General features: G+C 56.1%; 1 protein-coding gene across 4 annotated transcripts in view; it reads right to left on the minus strand.

The window, feature by feature from the left end:
• CSF2RA (colony stimulating factor 2 receptor subunit alpha) overlaps positions 1–17,954 on the minus strand; it is a 39,163-nt gene that overhangs the window by 8,716 nt on the left and 12,493 nt on the right. For all 4 annotated transcript variants that reach the window (XM_068962052.1, XM_068962053.1, XM_068962051.1 and 1 more), the window contains exons 2-9: positions 12,855–12,956; positions 11,532–11,674; positions 10,029–10,152; positions 8,704–8,830; positions 8,437–8,609; positions 7,901–8,034; positions 3,355–3,384; positions 2,060–2,195 (exon numbers count right to left, since the gene is read on the minus strand). In XM_068962052.1, the coding sequence (XP_068818153.1) occupies positions 2,060–2,195; positions 3,355–3,384; positions 7,901–8,034; positions 8,437–8,609; positions 8,704–8,830; positions 10,029–10,152; positions 11,532–11,674; positions 12,855–12,897 (910 nt within the window). In that variant the 5' untranslated portion in view covers positions 12,898–12,956. The remainder of the gene's footprint in view (positions 1–2,059; positions 2,196–3,354; positions 3,385–7,900; positions 8,035–8,436; positions 8,610–8,703; positions 8,831–10,028; positions 10,153–11,531; positions 11,675–12,854; positions 12,957–17,954) is intronic.

A 17,954-nucleotide genomic window follows, 5' to 3' on the forward strand; every position in this document is an offset into this window, starting at 1 on the left:
CTGAAAGCGTTCGTCCCTCTGCCACGTCTTACCCTTTGCGACCCCACGGACTGCAGCCCGCCAGGCTCCTCTGTCCATGGGATTCTCCAGGCAAGAATACTGGAGTGGGTTGCCGTTTCCTCCTTCAGGGGATCTTCCCCAAGCAGGGACCAAACCTGTGTCTCCTGAATTGCAGGAGGATTCCTTACCGTCTGAGCCACCAGACAAGCCTCACAAGAAGGGAAATCTATGACAGTACCCTAACCCGGAGCTTTCACAGAAAATGTCTGACAGACAGGAGACTGTACTTTGCCGACAAAGGTCCGTCTAGTCAAAGCTACCGTTTTTTCCAGTAGTCATGTATGGATGTGAGAGCTGGACCAAAAAGAAGGCAGAGTGCCGAAGAATTGATGCTTTCCAACTGTGAGGCTGGAGAAGACTCTTGAGAGTCCCTTGGACTGCAAGGAGATCCAAGCAGTCCATCCTAAAGGAGATCAGTCCTGGGTGTTCACTGGAAGGACTGATGCTGAAGTTGAAACTCCAATACTTTGGCCACCTGATGCAAAGAGCTGACTCACTGGAAGAGACCCTGGTGCTACTGAAGGCAGGAGGAGAAGGGGTCGGCAGAGGATGAGATGGTGGGATGGCATCACCAACGCGATGGACATGGGTTTCAGCAAACTCCAGGAGACAGTGATGGACAGGGAGCCCTGGCGTGCTGCGGTCCATGGTGTTGCAAAGAGTCGGACACGACTGAGTGACTGAACAAGAGATGAGCCCCAGAGCATGTTCAAAACCCCCGAAGCACTCTTAGAACATAGCAACCTAAAGACCATTCAATTTAAAAATGGACAGAAGAAAGGCTCAGTAGCTGAGTAGGATGAACAGTTCCAGGCAAACAGCTGTAAACTCCGTTCACTCCCATTTGGTGAATTTATTACAATATTAATTCTTCTTCTAATATTTTTTCCCTGATTTGACTGTGCTGGGGCTTAGCTGTGGCACGAGGGATCGAGTTCCATGACCAGGGATTGAACACTGGGAGGGAAGCCTCCTAGCCTCTCGACAGCCAGGGAATTCCTTATGGCCTCTGTGTTATGCTTTGGCCTTTTCCCCTGAAGGCATGTGCGGTCTTAGCTCCCCGACCAGGGGTCGAACGCACATCCCCTGCATTGGAAGGCAGATCTTAACTGCTGGACCAGGAGAGAAGTCCCGTCCCATCTATCCTTAAGCTTTCATTTCACGTGTCATTTAGAATAAGTGCTCTTTACGATAAGCTATTTTCGTTTCTCTGTGTTAGTCTCTCAGCTGTGTCCGACTCTTTGCGACCCCATGGACTGTAGCCCACCAGGTTCCTCTGTCCATGGGATTTCCCAGGCAAGAATACTGGAGTGGGTTGCCATTTCCTTCTCCAAAATTATTTTTCTTAACTAGGGCACATTTTTCATCTGTGAATAGTCCAAAATACAACGAGAAACTCTCAGTCTATCAGAGTGATTATAACCCGATGGACGCGTTCCCTGTTGCAACACTTCTCAGTATACACAGAACAAATGTGACTTGTTAAGCAAAGCAGTTATCTTTTCTTTTAAGCAATACATCAGTTGTCAAAAGTGCATATCGCGGATGGCAGGTGAAACCAAAAAAAAAAATGTCATGTGGAAGTGAGCTGAGTCTGTTCAGAACTGTATTCTGGGAAAAGTCAACATTTTTTTTTTTTCTCGCCCATAGTTTAAATTAATCTTTGCCTGGTGGCTCAGATAGTAAAGAATCTGCCTGCAATGCAGGAGACCCGGGTTCAATCCCTAGGTTGGGAAGATCCCCTGGAGGAGGGTATGGCAACCCACTTCAGGATTCTTGCCTGGGCAATCCCATGGACAGAGGAGCCTGGTGGGCTACAGTCCATGGGGTCACAGAGAGTCGGACACGACTGGGTAACTTTCACTTTCACTCACTAGGTGTTGCTGATGCCAGGGGGACAGTGTCACCAGGGGCTCGGGGACGGGAACTCTTCCCAGAACGGCTCAGAGAAGGCCTCAGAATGCCAGGACCTGTCCGGGGACGGTCTCAGGACACCTACCGAACTCAACGGGCAGGCTCCAGGCACCCCAGCGGGCTTTCCGGGCGTCCGCCGTCCTTATCTTCACAGTATGTTTTGCTTTGGATCCCGGCTTCGGAAAGTTGTATCTGTTCCCGGAGTCACCAAATACTACAATCTTTGGAGAAAGCAGAAAGTTAGAGGTGCCACCTGTGTTGAGAAAAAGAGTGAGGGCTGTGTGTGTGTGTCTTTTCAGTTGCCCAACTGAAGTGGTAAATTTAAGCCCACACCCTCCCAACCTGGGCGTGAATGTTGTAATTTGCGTCCTGAATAGTTCAGAGAGATGCTTAGATAAATAGAGAGAATGGGTGATTGTCCTGCATTTTCTGAGTGGCTACTCCTGGGGCTTCTGGGATCGTTCAGGACAGACACAGCAACGGTTCATGAGCTGAAGGGGATGTGCACAGACCCACAGACGGATGATGGCCCCGCGAAGGATGTTCAGAGGACCAAGTTTAAGTTCCTCATCGGACAGGGGATGATACCGAGGTCACAGTGGTGGTGAAGCTCAGAAAAAAATCAACAAAAAGTACTTTGATGACCAACCTCGAGAGGAGTTTTGAGGGAGGCAATCACCTCTGTGATACTTCAAGGAGTATTTCCTGGACCAACATGGATAGAAGGGGGAGGCCCCACCCCAGTGGTACCTAGGGGTGCCACTCTAGCACTGCCCAGATGATATGCGAAGGCAGGGGTCCTCAGCCTCTGGGACCTAAGGCCTCAAGACCTGAGGTAGAGCTCAGGCAACAACGGAAGCGAAGTGCACAGTAAACGCAACGCTCTTCAGTCATCCTTAAACCACCTTCTTCTTCTTCAATCACCCCAAACCATCCCTCGCTGTCCATGCAAAATCTGTCTCCTGCACAACTGGTCCCTGGTACCAAAAACATCGCAGACCACAGCTCTCGGGAAATCCCATCATCTGACTTTTATGTCACCCCATCCAGGCCACCGCTGGAACAATTTCAATTGGTGTGTGTCCATTGATGGCTATTGTATGATTAAACTGGGGCTTCCCTGGAGGCTGTGTGAGTAAAGAATCCACCTGCAATGCGGGAGACGTAGGCAGATGCAAGTTCGATCCTCCGGTCAGGAAGATTCCCCTGGAGGAGGGCATGGCAACCCACTCCAGTATCCTTGCCCGGAGAGTCCCAAGGACAGAGAGGCTACAGTCCACAGGGTCACAAAGAGTTGGCCACGACTGAAGCGCCTGGGCGTGACCACACCCACGCAGGATTGAACTACAAGGGTGATGTTGGGTCAGCGTTGTCACTCACCAGCTGACTTCTGCTGCTGCTGGTATCACGCTAGGAAAAACCAAAGCAAAGCAGAATATTCACTTTTCTCCATTTTGAAACTGCTAATAGATCTCACCCCATCTCGCCTTTCCAGGAAGTCAACAAAAAACAAAAGCGAGAGTGGCCAACAAAGGGTTGAGCCCCTTATATTCCTCCTAACGGGGAGTTGGCAGCACAAGAAGGAGGACATCTATCCACAGGACAGGGGTGGCGCTGCTGCAGGGCTCCGAAGGAAACTGAGCAGCTGCTGGATCTTACGAAGAACCCACGTGCACTGGGAGCAGACGGTATCTCACTGTCTACACTGGGTCAGGGTGCACGTGAGAAGAGGGTCCACACTGTCTACACCGGGTCCAGGGGGCCGTGAGGAGAGGGTGAGATCGTGTCTACACTGCGTCCAGGGGGCCGTGAGGAGAGGGTCTCTCGTGTCTACACTGGGTCCAGGGGGCCGTGAGGACAGGGTGAGATCGTGTCTACACTGGGTCCAGGGGGACGTGAGGAGAGGGCATCTCGGTGTCTAACTGGGTTCAGGGGGCCGTGAGGAGAGGGTCTCTGGTGTCTACACTAGGTCCGGGGGCCGTCAGGAGAGGCTGTCTCCGCCGGGTCCAAGGGGATGTGAGGAGAAGGCGTCTCCGTGTCTACACTGGGTCGAGGGGGCCGTGAGGAGAAGGGTCGCTCGTGTCTACACTGGTCCAGGGGGCCGTGAGGAGAGGGTGAGATCGTGTCTACACTGGGTCCAGGGGGCCGTGAGGACAGGGTGTCTCCGTGTCTACACTGGTCCAGGGGGCCGTGAGGACAGGGTGTCATCCTGTCTACACTGGGTCGAGGGGGCCGTGAGGCGAGGGCGTCTCCGTGTCTACACTGGGTCCAGGGGGCCGTGAGCAGAGGGCGTCTCCGTGTCTACACTTGGTCGAGGGGGACGTGAGGAGAGGGCGTCTCCGTGTCTACACTGGGTCCAGGGGGCCGTGAGGAGAGGGTGTGATCCTGTCTACACTTGGTCCAGGGGGACCTGAGGAGAGGGCGTCTCCGTGTCTACACTGGGTCCAGGGGGCCGTGAGGAGAGGGTGTGATCGTGTCTACACTGGGTCGAGGGGGCCGTGAGGAGAGGGTGTGATCCTGTCTACACTGGGTCCAGGGGAACCTGAGGAGAAGGCGTCTCCGTGTCTACACTGGGGCCAGGGGGCCGTGAGGAGAGGGTGTGATCCTGTCTACACTGGGTCCAGGGGAACCTGAGGAGAAGGCGTCTCCGTGTCTACACTGGGGCCAGGGGGCCGTGAGGAGAGGGCGTGATCGTGTCTACACTTGGTCGAGGGGGACGTGAGGAGAGGGTGTGATCGTGTCTACACTGGGTCCAAGGGGCCGTGAGGAGAGGGTCTCTCGTGTCTACACTGGGTCGAGGGGGCCGTGAGGAGAGGGTGTGATCGTGTCTACACTGGGGCCAGGGGGCCGAGAGGAGAGGGTCTCTCGTGTCTATACTGGGTCCAGGGGGCTGTAAGCAGAGGGTGTGATTATGTCTACACGGGGTCCAGGGGGCCGTGAGGAGAGGGCGTCTCCGTGTCTACACTGGGTCTATGGGGACGTGAGAGGGTGTGATCATGTCTACACTGGGTCCAGGGGGCCGTGAGGAGAGGGCGTCTCTTGTCTACACTGGGTCCAGGGGGCCGTGAGGAGAGGGTGTGATCCTGTCTACACTGGGTCCAGGGGGCCGTGAGGAGAGGGTGTGATCGTGTCTACACTGGGTCCAGGGGGACTAAGGAGAAGCTGTCTCTGTGTCTACACCAGGTCCAGGGGGACGTGAGTAGCCGGTCTCTCGTGTCTACACTGGGTCCAGGGGGCCGTGAGGAGAGGGCGTCTCCGTGTCTACACTGGGTCCAGGGGGCCGTGGGGAGAGGGTGTGATCATGTCTACACTGGGTCCAGGGGGCCGTGAGGAGAGGGTGTGATCGTGTCTACACTGGGTCCAAGGGACCGTGAGGAGAGGGTGTCTCCGTGTCTACACTGTGTCCAGGGGGCCGTGAGGAGAGGGCGTCTCTGTGTCTACACTGGGTCGAGGGGGCCATGAGGAGAAGGCGTCTCCGTGTCTACACTGGGGCCAGGGGGCCGTGAGGAGAGGGCGTGATCGTGTCTACACTGGTCCAGGGGGCCGTGAGGAGAAGGCATCTCCGTGTCTACACTGGGTGCAGGGGGACCTGAGGAGAAGGCGTCTCCGTGTCTACACTTGGTCGAGGGGGACGTGAGGAGAGGGCGTCTCCGTGTCTACACTGGGTCCAGGGGGCCGTGGGGAGAGGGTGTGATCGTGTCTACACTGGGGCCAGGGGGCCGTGAGGAGAGGGCGTGATCGTGTCTACACTGGGTCCAGGGGGCCGTGAGGAGAGGGTGTGATCGTGTCTACACTGGGGCCAGGGGGCCGTGAGGAGAGGGCGTGATCGTGTCTACACTGGGTCCAGGGGACCTGAGGAGAGGGCGTCTCCGTGTCTACACTGGGTCCAGGGGGACCTGAGGAGAGGGTGAGATCGTGTCTACACTGGGTCCAGGGGGCCGTGAGGAGAGGGTGTGATCCTGTCTACACTGGTCCAGGGGGCTGTGAGGAGAGGGTGAGATCATGTCTACACTGGTCCAGGGGGCCGTGAGGAGAGGGCGTCTCTTGTCTACACTGGGTCCAGGGGGCCGTGAGGAGAGGGTGTGATCCTGTCTACACTGGGTCCAGGGGGCCGTGAGGAGAGGGTGTGATCGTGTCTACACTGGGTCCAGGGGGACTAAGGAGAAGCTGTCTCTGTGTCTACACCAGGTCCAGGGGGACGTGAGTAGCCGGTCTCTCGTGTCTACACTGGGTCCAGGGGGCCGTGAGGAGAGGGCGTCTCCGTGTCTACACTGGGTCCAGGGGGCCGTGGGGAGAGGGTGTGATCATGTCTACACTGGGTCCAGGGGGCCGTGAGGAGAGGGTGTGATTGTGTCTACACTGGGTCCAAGGGACCGTGAGGAGAGGGTGTCTCCGTGTCTACACTGTGTCCAGGGGGCCGTGAGGAGAGGGCGTCTCTGTGTCTACACTGGGTCGAGGGGGCCATGAGGAGAAGGCGTCTCCGTGTCTACACTGGGGCCAGGGGGCCGTGAGGAGAGGGCGTGATCGTGTCTACACTGGTCCAGGGGGCCGTGAGGAGAGGGCGTGATCGTGTCTACACTGGTCCAAGGGGCCGTGAGGAGAAGGCATCTCCGTGTCTACACTGGGTGCAGGGGGACCTGAGGAGAAGGCGTCTCCGTGTCTACACTTGGTCGAGGGGGACGTGAGGAGAGGGCGTCTCCGTGTCTACACTGGGTCCAGGGGGCCGTGGGGAGAGGGTGTGATCGTGTCTACACTGGGGCCAGGGGGCCGTGAGGAGAGGGCGTGATCGTGTCTACACTGGGTCCAGGGGGCCGTGAGGAGAGGGTGTGATCGTGTCTACACTGGGTCCAGGGGGACCTGAGGAGAGGGTGAGATCGTGTCTACACTGGGTCCAGGGGGCCGTGAGGAGAGGGTGTGATCCTGTCTACACTGGGTCCAGGGGGACCTGAGGAGAGGGTGAGATCGTGTCTACACTGGGTCCAGGGGGCCGTGAGGAGAGGGTGTGATCCTGTCTACACTGGTCCAGGGGGCTGTGAGGAGAGGGTGAGATCGTGTCTACACTGGTCCAGGGGGCCGTGAGGAGAGGGTCTCTCGTGTCTACACCGGGTCCAGGGGGCCGTGAGGACAGGGCGTCTCCGTGTCTACACCGCGTCCAGGGGGCCGTGAGGAGAGGGTCTCTCGCTGTCTACACTGGGCGCAGCTGACTTGCAGTAGAGGGCTCTTGTTTAAAATCGGTCCCCATGTAGGCTGGAACTGAGGATCATCGATTACACTGGGTCTATGCAGATGGGTTCGTCGGCTCACCCCGTCTACACTGGGTTCAAATGGCCTTTGAGTACAGGGCTCGCATCTAAGATCGGTCCCCATGTGGGGTTGGAGCCGAGAAGCCTTGTCTACACTGGGTCTAGCCAAGCAGGTTTCGGATGGCTCACCCCGTCCACACCGTGCACAGGGGCCTTGGGTACACCCTTGATTCCCCCGGCGCCCAGCAGTTCCGCCCCCCCGGGCCCTGGATCTCTCCTGGCGCCCAGCAGTTCCGCGCCCCCGGGCCCTGGATCTCTCCTGGCGCCCAGCAGTTCCACGCCCCGGGGTCCTGGATTCCCCCGGCGCCCAGCAGTTCCACGCCCCCGGGCCCTGGATTCCCCCGGCGCCCAGCAGTTCCGCGCCCCCGGGCCCTGGATCTCTCCTGGCGCCCAGCAGTTCCACACCCCCGGGCCCTGGATTCCCCCGGCGCCCAGCAGTTCTGCGCCCCCGGGCCCTGGATTCCCCCGGCGCCCAGCAGTTCCGCACCCCCGGGCCCTGGATCTTCCCCGACGCTCACCCGTCCGCGCCCCCCTCTCGTGCCCCAGCTCCTCCGGTCGCCCTGTGGGGCTGGCTGCCAGGCTCCCTGAGCCTCACTGCCCTGCCCGGCGCCGAGCCCGCTCACCCATCTCTGGATGTCCAGCTGGTACTGGAACTCCCTGTTGGACCGTGCCTGCCGGGTCCTGGGCTTTTCCCACTGGATGAGGCAGTAGGACGCGTTGCACTGGACGCTGATATTGTCGGGTGGGTTGTACTGCTCTGTAACGAGACCCCCCGGCGGCACCTCTGATGCAGAACGCCTCCCCTGGTCCACGGAGGGGAGACCCCTTTCTCCCATCCCGACACTAAGGGGAGCTCCCGAGTTCACCAGGAGGAGGGAGCAGGTTCAGAAGTTGCAATAATTCATGTATAAGCCAAGGGCTGCTGGCTGTCACCAGGAGCTAGCAGACAGACGTGGGAGCAGGGGCTGTTTCAGACACTGCAAAAGGGACCAAGATTTCTGGCCTCCAGAACCCTGGGACAATCCATTCCCATTGTTTTAAGCCTCCCAGTCTGTGGTCATTTATTACAGCATTTCCAGGAACTTCCATGCAGATGCCTACACAAATTCCATCACATCTAACTAAGCAGTGGTTTTAAATTCCAGGTGGTTGTTCTCACCAATTTCCTTTAGCAGCAAAACTGAGTCAAAGAACTGGATTCCTGCTTCATGGCTGGTACCGTTAACCAGGAAGTAACTGTACGACGTTAACCCTGAGAAGTCTCGGAGGTGACATCCCACGTGGGTCCCCGAGTCTTGCAGGTAACGAGGACATTCCCTCTCGATTCTTTTCCTGTCAGATCCCCAAACGTTCAGAGAACCATCAGGGCAGTTTTTCCCTTCCTCACGGCATTTCCCAGGGTTGTCTACATGAGGTCAACACTTACTTTGATCGCATGTACAAAAAATACTGGACGTCGTCGGGAGCCGCTCGGCCCTTGGCCCAGCTGCAGTTCATGAAATCCGCATCGTAGATAACACAGGAGAAGTTTTCGGCAGCTGTGCCCTCCTTACCTGGGAAGGGACAGAAAGAAAACAGTGGCGTTTAAAGAGGGATGGACCCAATGGCTTCATGCTTCAAAGGAGAATCAATACCAGTCCTTCTCAGACTCTTCCCCCCAAAACAGAAGAAGACGTCCCAGCGGTCTAAAACCAACGCTGGCGGATACAGTTGACAATACTGTATCGTCCGCTTGAAATTCCCTAAGAGAAAAGAAACGAAATTAAAAGACGCTTGCTCCTTGGAAGAACAGCTATGACCAACCTAGACAGCATATTAAAAGGCAGAGACACTACTTTGGCGACCAAGGTCTATGTAGTCCAAGCTATGGTTTTCCCAGTAGTCACGTATGGATGTGAGAGCTGGACTATAAAGAAAGCTGAGCACCAAAGAATTGATGCTTTTTAACTGTGGTGCTGGAGAAGACTCTTGAGAGTCCCTTGGACTGCAAGGAGATCCAACCAGTCCATCCTAAAGGAAATCCGTCCTAAATATTCATTGGAAAGACTGATGCTGAAGCTGAAACTCCAATGCTTTGGCCACCTGATGCGAAGAGCCGACTCACTGGAAAAGACCCCGATGCTGGGAAAGATTGAAGGCGGGAGGAGGAGGGGACGACAGAGGATGAGATGGGTGGATGGCGTCACTGAGTCGATGGACATGAGTTTGAGCAAGCTCCGGGAGTTGGTAAAGAACAGGGAAGCCTGGCGTGCTGCAGTCCATGGGGTTGCAAAGAGTCGGACACGACTGAAGTGAATGAACTGAACGGAAGAGAGAAGACTCCTGAAGGGTTCTCACCACAAAAAAACCAACCAACCAGCAAAAACACCCGCAACAGAATAGGTACATGAACAGCTCGAAGAACTGGATTCCTGTTCCTTGGCTGTTTCTTAGCTGGTACCACTTCAGAAGGCGTGCGCGCATCCAAACAGCAAACGTGGGAGCTCCCTGGCGGTCCCCTGGTTAGGGAGCCACACTTTCACTGCTGTGGGCCTGGGTTCCATCCCCGGCCAGGGAAGTCAGATTCCACAAGCCGCAAAGGAACGGCCAAACAGAAAAGCACCGAAATGACAAAACAGAGCCAAAAAAATCCTCAGACATACACAATCCCTGTGTGTCAAGTATGTGTCCATCAAACGGAAAAAGGCGGGACAAGGGAGTCTGAATGCTCGCGGGGAGCAGAAGGGTCACCCCGCCCCATGCTCTCCCTACCTGGGTTAGTGTAGACCAGCGTCTCTGAAAGCCGTCTCTGGTTGATACTCACTTCAACGGCGAGCGTGACTCCCCCGTGCAGAGAGCAGTCTGGAAATGTGCACTGGCAATCATTGTGTTTGACCTGGAGAGATGCAACCAGCCGGTGGGTTAAGAACCTGTCTTCTTTCCTCTCGTCCTCCTCGGTCTTTGCTCCTGCGCTGACCCTGGTCACGCCATCCACCTCCCTGTGTGAAATCTCACCCAGGCACCTTCTTTGAGAAGAGGCCCGCTAGCAACGTTCAGAAAGTCAGTGTTCAGAGCTCACCTTTTTAAGAAAAAAAATATATATATATTTTTAATTGGAGTATAATGGCTTTCGGCTTCCCAGGTGGCTCAGTGGGTAAAGAATCCGCCTGCAATACAGGAGACCCAGGTTCAATCCCTGGGTCGCAAAGATCCTCTGGAGGAGGGCCTGGCAACCCACTTCAGTATTCTCGCCTGGAGAATCCCATGGACAGAGGAGCCTGGTGGGCTGCAGTCCGTAGGATCGCAGAGAGTCATACAGGACTGAAGGGATAAGCACACTGCTTTACAATGTTCTGTTAGTTTCTGCTGCAACAGTGTGAATCGGCTAAAAGTATACATATTGAACCTCCCTCCGAACCCGCCTGGAGCTCACCAGGGATCTTGTGAAAACGTACAGTCTGGTTACACGATTCCCGGGTGAGGGTCTGGGAGCCTCTCGTTCTCACAAACTCCCAAGGGATGCAGGTTGGCCTGTCCTGTGCGCCCTCATCGCTTTACACTCTTTTTGGAACCTCACACGTCCCCTCCTTGTGTTTTTGGCAACACCGTGCAGCCTGTGGGAATGTTAGTTCCCAGACCCGGGAACTGAACCCACAACCCCCTCTACTGGAAGCTCAAAGTCTTCACCAGCAGGGAAGTCCCCACACCCTCTTCTACGGGACTGACTTTTCCTGCCTTGTCTCACAGGCGTCATTCCCTCAGGAGTGTCCTGTTTAGACTGTACCCAAGGCGGTCTCTTTAGTTTGATTCCATGCCACAGGCGGAGCGAATGCTATTTCGTTCTCAGGATCGAGTGTAGCATGGGGACCAACTGAGCAAGAAGGACGCGGCTCCCCCAGGCAGTCAGCCTACTGAACACATACTGGGCACGAGGGCCACTTCCCTGGTGCAGCTCGAGCCGTGACTTCCTTGACGTATCCCCAGGTCACTCTCTCATGCCTGGTGACAAGTGAAGTCGCTCAGTCGTGTCCGACACTTTGCGACCCCGTGGACACCAGGCTCCTCCGTCCGTTCGAGTTTCTAGGCAAGAGTCCTGGAGTGGGAGAGGTCTACAGAGGACCCCAGTGGGGCCCGTGCAATTGACCTCGTTGTTGTAGCTCAGTGGCTCACTCACGTCCGACTCTTCGTGACCCCATGGACCGCAGCCACGCCGGGCCTCCCTTGTCCTTCACCGTCTCCCGGACTTTGCTCAAACTCATCCCCAAGCCACCTTACCTTTTTCTTAATCAGCCCCTTCTCTTTGTGAATCAGCACACATTCCCCATAGGTAGTGTTTTCCTTGCAGTCCCAAGTCAGCTTCGTCGTCTGTGGGTCAAACTTCACATTTAGACTGGCGTCTGGCTTCACGGCTGGAAGATCTGCAAGACGTGACCTCAGGAATCAAGAAACGCCCCTTTTCCCAACTCCACACCCACTTAAGCAATTCGTCTCAGGTCTTACAAGCAAAGATCGGCGCTGGGGATCACTGCCACCCACCTCTGTCAAATCCTCTTTGTCCCCTCCCCTCTGTCCCGTCTCTCCTTCCTGCCCTTTTCCCCAAGTGGAGACGTCTCTGTTGCTGTACAGTCACTAAGCCACGTCTGAGTCTTTGTGACCCGCCGGACTGCAGCCCACCAGGCTCCTCTGTCCGTGGGCTTCTCCAGGCAAGAACACGGGAGTGGGTTGCCATGCCCTCCTTCCGCGGGGACTTCCCGACCCAGGGATGGAACCCGTGTCTCCTTCACTGCAGGCAGATTCTTTACCACTGAGCCACCAGGGCAGGCCCAGTGGAGACGTCTACTGTGAAAATAAATGAAGACCAGCTGAGCGAGAAGGAGCAGAGGCGAGCTAATCCCATCTCGTCACGGGAAGGGAGTCGGGCACCATCAGCTGTGCCTGCAGGAGGGGAGGGGAACCATTCACATCACCACAAGGGGTGAGCACACAGGAGGAATGATGCCAGCAGACTGTTGAATAGACAGACAATTGTGAAGCCAGACACAGCCACAGGCTTGCCAGCAAAGGCCCGTCCAGTCAAGGCTGTGGTTCTCCCAGTGGTCGTGAATGGATGTGAGAGCTGGACCCTAAAGAAAGCTGAGGGCTGAAGAATGGATGCTTTTGAACTGTGGTGCTGGAGAAGACTCTTGAGAGTCCCTCAGACTGCAAGGAGATCCAACTAGTCCACCCTAAAGGAAATCAGTCCTGAATATTCATTGGAAAGACTGATGCTGAAGCTGAAACTCCAATCCTTTGGCCACCTGATGTGAAGAGCTGACTCATTTAAAAAGACCCTGATGCTGGGGAAGATTGAAGGCGGGAGGAGAAGGGGACGACAGAGGATGAGATGGTTGGATGGCATCACGGACTTGATGGACGTGAGTTTGAGTGAACTCCGGGAGTTGGTGATGGACAGGGAGGCCTGGCGTGCTGCAGTCCAAGGGGTCGCAGAGCGTCGGACGCGACTGAGCGACTGCGCTGAACTGATAGGCATGTGTCCCCGAAGCTGGGGTCAGGGGAATGGCGGAAGCAGAAAGAGGTCAGGCACCTCCACATACTCACCCTGCTGCTCCTGGGTGAGGAGCCATGCGGAGTCGAGCACCATAGAGAGGAGGAGAACCGTCGCCAGGAGACTCGTGGGGCTGCCCAGACGACGCAGAAGGTCTGTGGGGAGAGAAAAACCAGCCTTCGTGGGACTCTTGATGTGGACACCAGTGATGTTTCCCCAGCGAGATGGGGGGGAAAAAAAACCCAACAACACAGGACTCTCTCCAGAGTGACGGTCAGCATTGGCATGCTGACCTGGCCAGCAGCTTGGGTCACTTGCTTAGAGTGGTTAAGACCCTGTCCTCCCAACGCAGGGGACTGCAGGGGATCCCGGATCGGTGTCCTAAGATCCCCCATGGTACACGCTGCAGCTAAAAAAAATGAATTAACTAAAAAGACAATTTGAAACAAAGGGTTCAAAGTGCATGGGCTTCCCAGGTGGCGTAGTGGTAAAGAATCTGCCTGCCAACACAGGAGACGTGAGATTCTGGTTCGATCCCTGGGTGGGTAAGATCCCCTGGAGGAGGGGATGGCCACCCACTCCAGTATTCCTGCCCGGAGAATCCCATGGACGGAGGAGTCTGGCGGGCTACAGCCCATGGGCTCCCAGAGAGTCGGACTCGACTGAGCAAGTGAAAAACAATGGAGATAGAGAAAGCGTCAGTGGTTCTCAGGGGTTCTGAGAACAGGAGGGATGAACAGGTGCAGGAAACTTTGAGGGCAGTGGAAATATTCTGCTCTAATGATGAATACGTGCCATCACACATTTGTCCAAACCCACAGAAGATCCAACCGCAAGTTCAGCTCATCTCACTCGCCCAGTCGTGTCTGACTCTTTGTGACCCCATGGACTGCAGCACACCAGGCCTCCCTGTCCATCACCAACTCCCGGAGTTCACTCAAACTCATGTCCATCAAGTCGGTGATGCCATCCAACCATCTCACCCTCTGTCGCCCCCTTCTCCTCCTGCCCTCAATCTTTCCCAGCACCAGGGTCTTTTCCAATGCGGCAGTTCTTTGCATCTGGTGGCCAAAGTTTTGGACAACAGCAAGAGTGACCCCTGATGCAAATTGTGACTTTGAGTCAAGAATATGGCATCAAACTTGCTCCGTCAATTGTAAGAGGTGTTCCACACTGACGCTTGGCGTCCATCACTGGGGAACTAACTCTAGGAGGAAGTGGGCACGCAGGAATTCCCAACACTTTCCGAACCTCATGTTTCTGCAAACCTACGCTCGCCCTAAGCAAATAAACTGCACTAACATTAAAGAAAAAAATTTAGGGACTTCCCTGGTAGTCCAGGGGTTAAGACGGCAAGCTTCCCACGCACGGGGCTCCGGTTCCGTCGCTGGTTGGGGAACTAGGATCTCACATGCCACACATCTCGGGCAAAAATATAAAAATCAAGAAATTAAACTTAAAAAAAAATAAAAACTACCAAGGTGCCGTGCTCTATCCCCCACAAAGCCACACTCTAGGGAAAACACCCGATTGTGCAGCTGTGTTTGGGGTAGCAGCCGTGGACGTGCCCACCGATTCCCCAGCAGCGTTTCTCGGTTGTGCTTTGCTGGTAGCTCAGGTGGTGAAGAGCCCGGCTGCCAACGCAAGAGACTAGGTTTCGATTCCTGGGCCGGCAAGATGCCCCTGGAGGAGGGCGTGGCAACCCGCCCCAGCGTTCCTGCCTGGAGAATCCCTCCCACGGACAGAGGAGCCTGGCGGGGCTCCGGTCCACGGGGCCACCAGGAATCAGACCCGGCTGCTTTGGGTCGTGCTGATCCCCTTCCGGTGTTGCTACCACGAGCAACGTGCCTTTCAATTTGTCTACAGCGCAAATCTCCATTTGTCTCGAGCTCAGTTCTTGCAGACCCCCTCCTCATGTCTTCGTGCTCCCGGGAATCCCATCCTTTGAACTCGATCTTTTCCCCAAGGTTTCTGCCTCTCTGTGTCTATTTTGCCGGGCACGGCCCTATTTTCCATCACGTCCTTGGGTTTATGGGGTCTCCCGGTCTCAAGGTGGCCTCTGTCTGTTGCGGAGTTCCTTTCCTGGGGGTTGCGGTGACGAATGACAAGGGTTTTTTGTTTTTCTGGTTTTTTCCCTCCGATCTTCTTGACTCCTTGCCTGTTTCCCTCCATCTCTCCCTTCCTTCTCTCCCCCTCCCTGCATCCCTGCATCGTTCCGGTCTCGTTTCATCTTCCCTTCCTCCCTGTGGTCCTCACACACCGTCTTCCACGCCTCCACTCAGCTGCAGCTCCGCTCTGCTCCAAGGACCTTGCATCTCGGACTCACGTCCAGCTCAGTGCCTTCAGTTCCCACCCAGGGGGCTTCGTCCACCCTCCCCTGAGGCTCTCGGACCCCCTTGTGGGACCCACCACCCCGCAGACCGCCGGCCCGGGTTCTCCGCGGCATCCCATTCTTGGCCGGCGTCTCCCCTCTGGCGACACAGGCGTCTACCCTGGGGGAACCTCTTGGCTCCCGTGGGTGTCTCCACTGGCAAAGACCCCCCAGGTCCCCACACCCCAGCTGCGCTCGCACGCCCAGTCCCCCCGGGTGATGTCTCGGAGGCCCGTACATGGCGGTCGCGCTCTGCTGACCCTGCACACGCTCCAGACAGGACCCTCCCGCTTAGTCGCTCAGTCATATCTGACCCTTGCGACCCCGTGGACTGCAGCCCGCCCGGCTCCTCCGTCCATGGGATTCTCCAGGCCAGAACACTGGAGTGGGTTGCCATGCCCTCCTCCAGGGCATCTCCCGACCCAGGGATCGAACCTACGGCGTTTCCTGCATCTTCTGCCTTGCAGGCACATTTTTTTTTTTTCAACCGCTGAGCCACCCGAGAAGCTCCCACCCTGTGTGACACCCCCAGCGTCTCTGCTAATGAGTTCCCTGGGCCTCCTATGTTTAATCCTCTGCTGCCTTCTCTTCTCAGACTCACTCAGACCATCTGCGTTTTCACGAGGTCCTCCCGGCCGGATGCCAAGCGTGGGGGGCCACAAACACCCTCCCTCCTTAAGGACAGGGACACCTGTCCGTCAGCACACCTGGGGACAAGCACCCAGCCTCAGATCCCTGCCCACCCGCCTTCAACCCCGTCCCCCCAGGGAACCTCACTGGACATCACAGAGGAAAAACCAAACCAAACCAAACCACCGACCAGCGCGGTTCCAACTTTCCCACCTGACCGTCATCTCCTGTTCCCCTGCCCCAGGGACTGTCCCCCCGAGACCCTGCCCCATGCAGACTTCGTCTTTCCCGGGGGTCTGCTGTCTGACCCCCCACCCGTGGGGGGAGGCTGCTTCCTAGAGTCGGGAGGGGGTGTGGGTGTCTGCCTGAGGCACCCCGGAACCTCTCCGAGAGGATCTTCCTCAATCAACACACCCCCACAGCTCCTGGATTTTCACATCTGCAATTTGCGAAATGTCTGCGGTCTGAGCTTTGCTTACTGGGAGATGAGGGGGATAGGCCGTGGGTGCAGGGCGGTGGGGGGAGGGAACCAGAGCCTGACCCATCTCCCCACCTCCTTGGTGACGGCAGCACCTGTCTTATCAAGCTCCCTGAGTCCAGCTTTCTCCTCCGCGGGGCATAGCGTCGTACTGGCCTCCGGGTGGTGGTCGGGGGTGGACACGCAGAGGGGTTACCCACGCGCCCCCCTCCCCCACCGGACTCATCAACACCCTTCACCCCAAGTTCCTCACTGACTTCCTGTGCACTGAACTCCCGCCAGCTTCCTGCTCATCGTGATGGAGCAAAAACCAGAAACTGCTGTAACCTTGGCTGAAAAAAAAGAGTTCTCATATACCACAAAGGGACACAGAAATCCACCCCCAAAAGTGGCTCGCTGTAAATCATCAGTTCATCGCAGAACCCCGGCTTCTGGTCAAGGATTGTGAGAAAACCTCCGAAGGAGACTCTGCAATGAGTGTGAAATAGTCAGGACTGTGATGTATCGTGATCCTGGAGAAGGCTCTTGAGAGTCCCTTGGACTGCAAGGAGATCCAACCAGCCCATCCAAAAGGAAATCGCTCCTGAATATTCACTGGAAGGACTGATGCTGAAGCTGAAGCTCCAACCCTTTGGCCACCTGATGCGAAGAACTGACTCATTAGAAAAGACCCTGATGCTGGGAAAGATTGAAGGCGGGAGGAGAAGGGGACGACAGAGGATGGGATGGTTGGATGGCATCACCGACTCAATGGACATGAGTTGCAGCAAGCTCCGGGAGCTGGTGATGGACAGGGAGGTCTGGGGTGTTGCAGTCCCTGGGGTTGCAAAAAGTCAAGACACGACTGAAAAGACCCTGATGCTGGGAAAGATTGAAGGCGGGAGGAGAAGGGGACGACAGGGGATGAGATGGTTGGATGGCCTCACCGACTCAATGGACATGAGTTTCAGCAAGCTCCGGGAGTTGGTGATGGACAGGGAGGCCTGGCGTGCTGCAGTCCCTGGGGTCGCAAAGAGTCGGACACGACTGAGCGACTGAATAACAACATGATGTATTTTATTCAGCCAATCCCTGGTTTAATTGACAGTCCCATCCTATGAGGCACTTCCAGGAGCCTCACAGAAGTGGTCAGAAGACCGAAATCCACAGAAATCTCATCACTGTTTCACTTAATTTGGCCCTTTTTTTTAAAAAAAGAATCACGCTAAATTCACACGGGATGCAAACCAGTGTGTTCAGTCACTAAATCGTGTCCGACTCTCTGCGACCCCATGGACTGCAGCCCCCCAGGCTCCTCTGTCCATGGTGATTCTCCAGGCAAGAACACTAGGGTCGGTTGCCACTTCCTTCTCCAGGGGATCTTCCCGAACCGGGGATGGAACCCACGTCTCCTGCATCGGCAGACGGATTCTTTACCACTGAGCCTCCAGGGAAGCCCCCTTGTACAACTCGGCGACACTCAGCACATCCGCAAAGCCTGGTTGCAGAACCTTCCCGTCTCCCCAAGGGAGACGCCTCCAGCTCTCGTCCCCCAGCCCCTCCAACCATGAAGCCACTTTCTGCCTCCGTGGACTCGCCTGTGTTGCTACGCTTCCTATACATGGAATCGAGTCATCCTTTGCTTTCTCATGCCCGCTTTCCCTTCTTGTTTTGGTGATCACCAGGCCGCGCTTT

This window comes from Capricornis sumatraensis, chromosome X, assembly GCF_032405125.1.
Source record: "Capricornis sumatraensis isolate serow.1 chromosome X, serow.2, whole genome shotgun sequence".
NCBI lineage: Eukaryota > Metazoa > Chordata > Mammalia > Artiodactyla > Bovidae > Capricornis > Capricornis sumatraensis.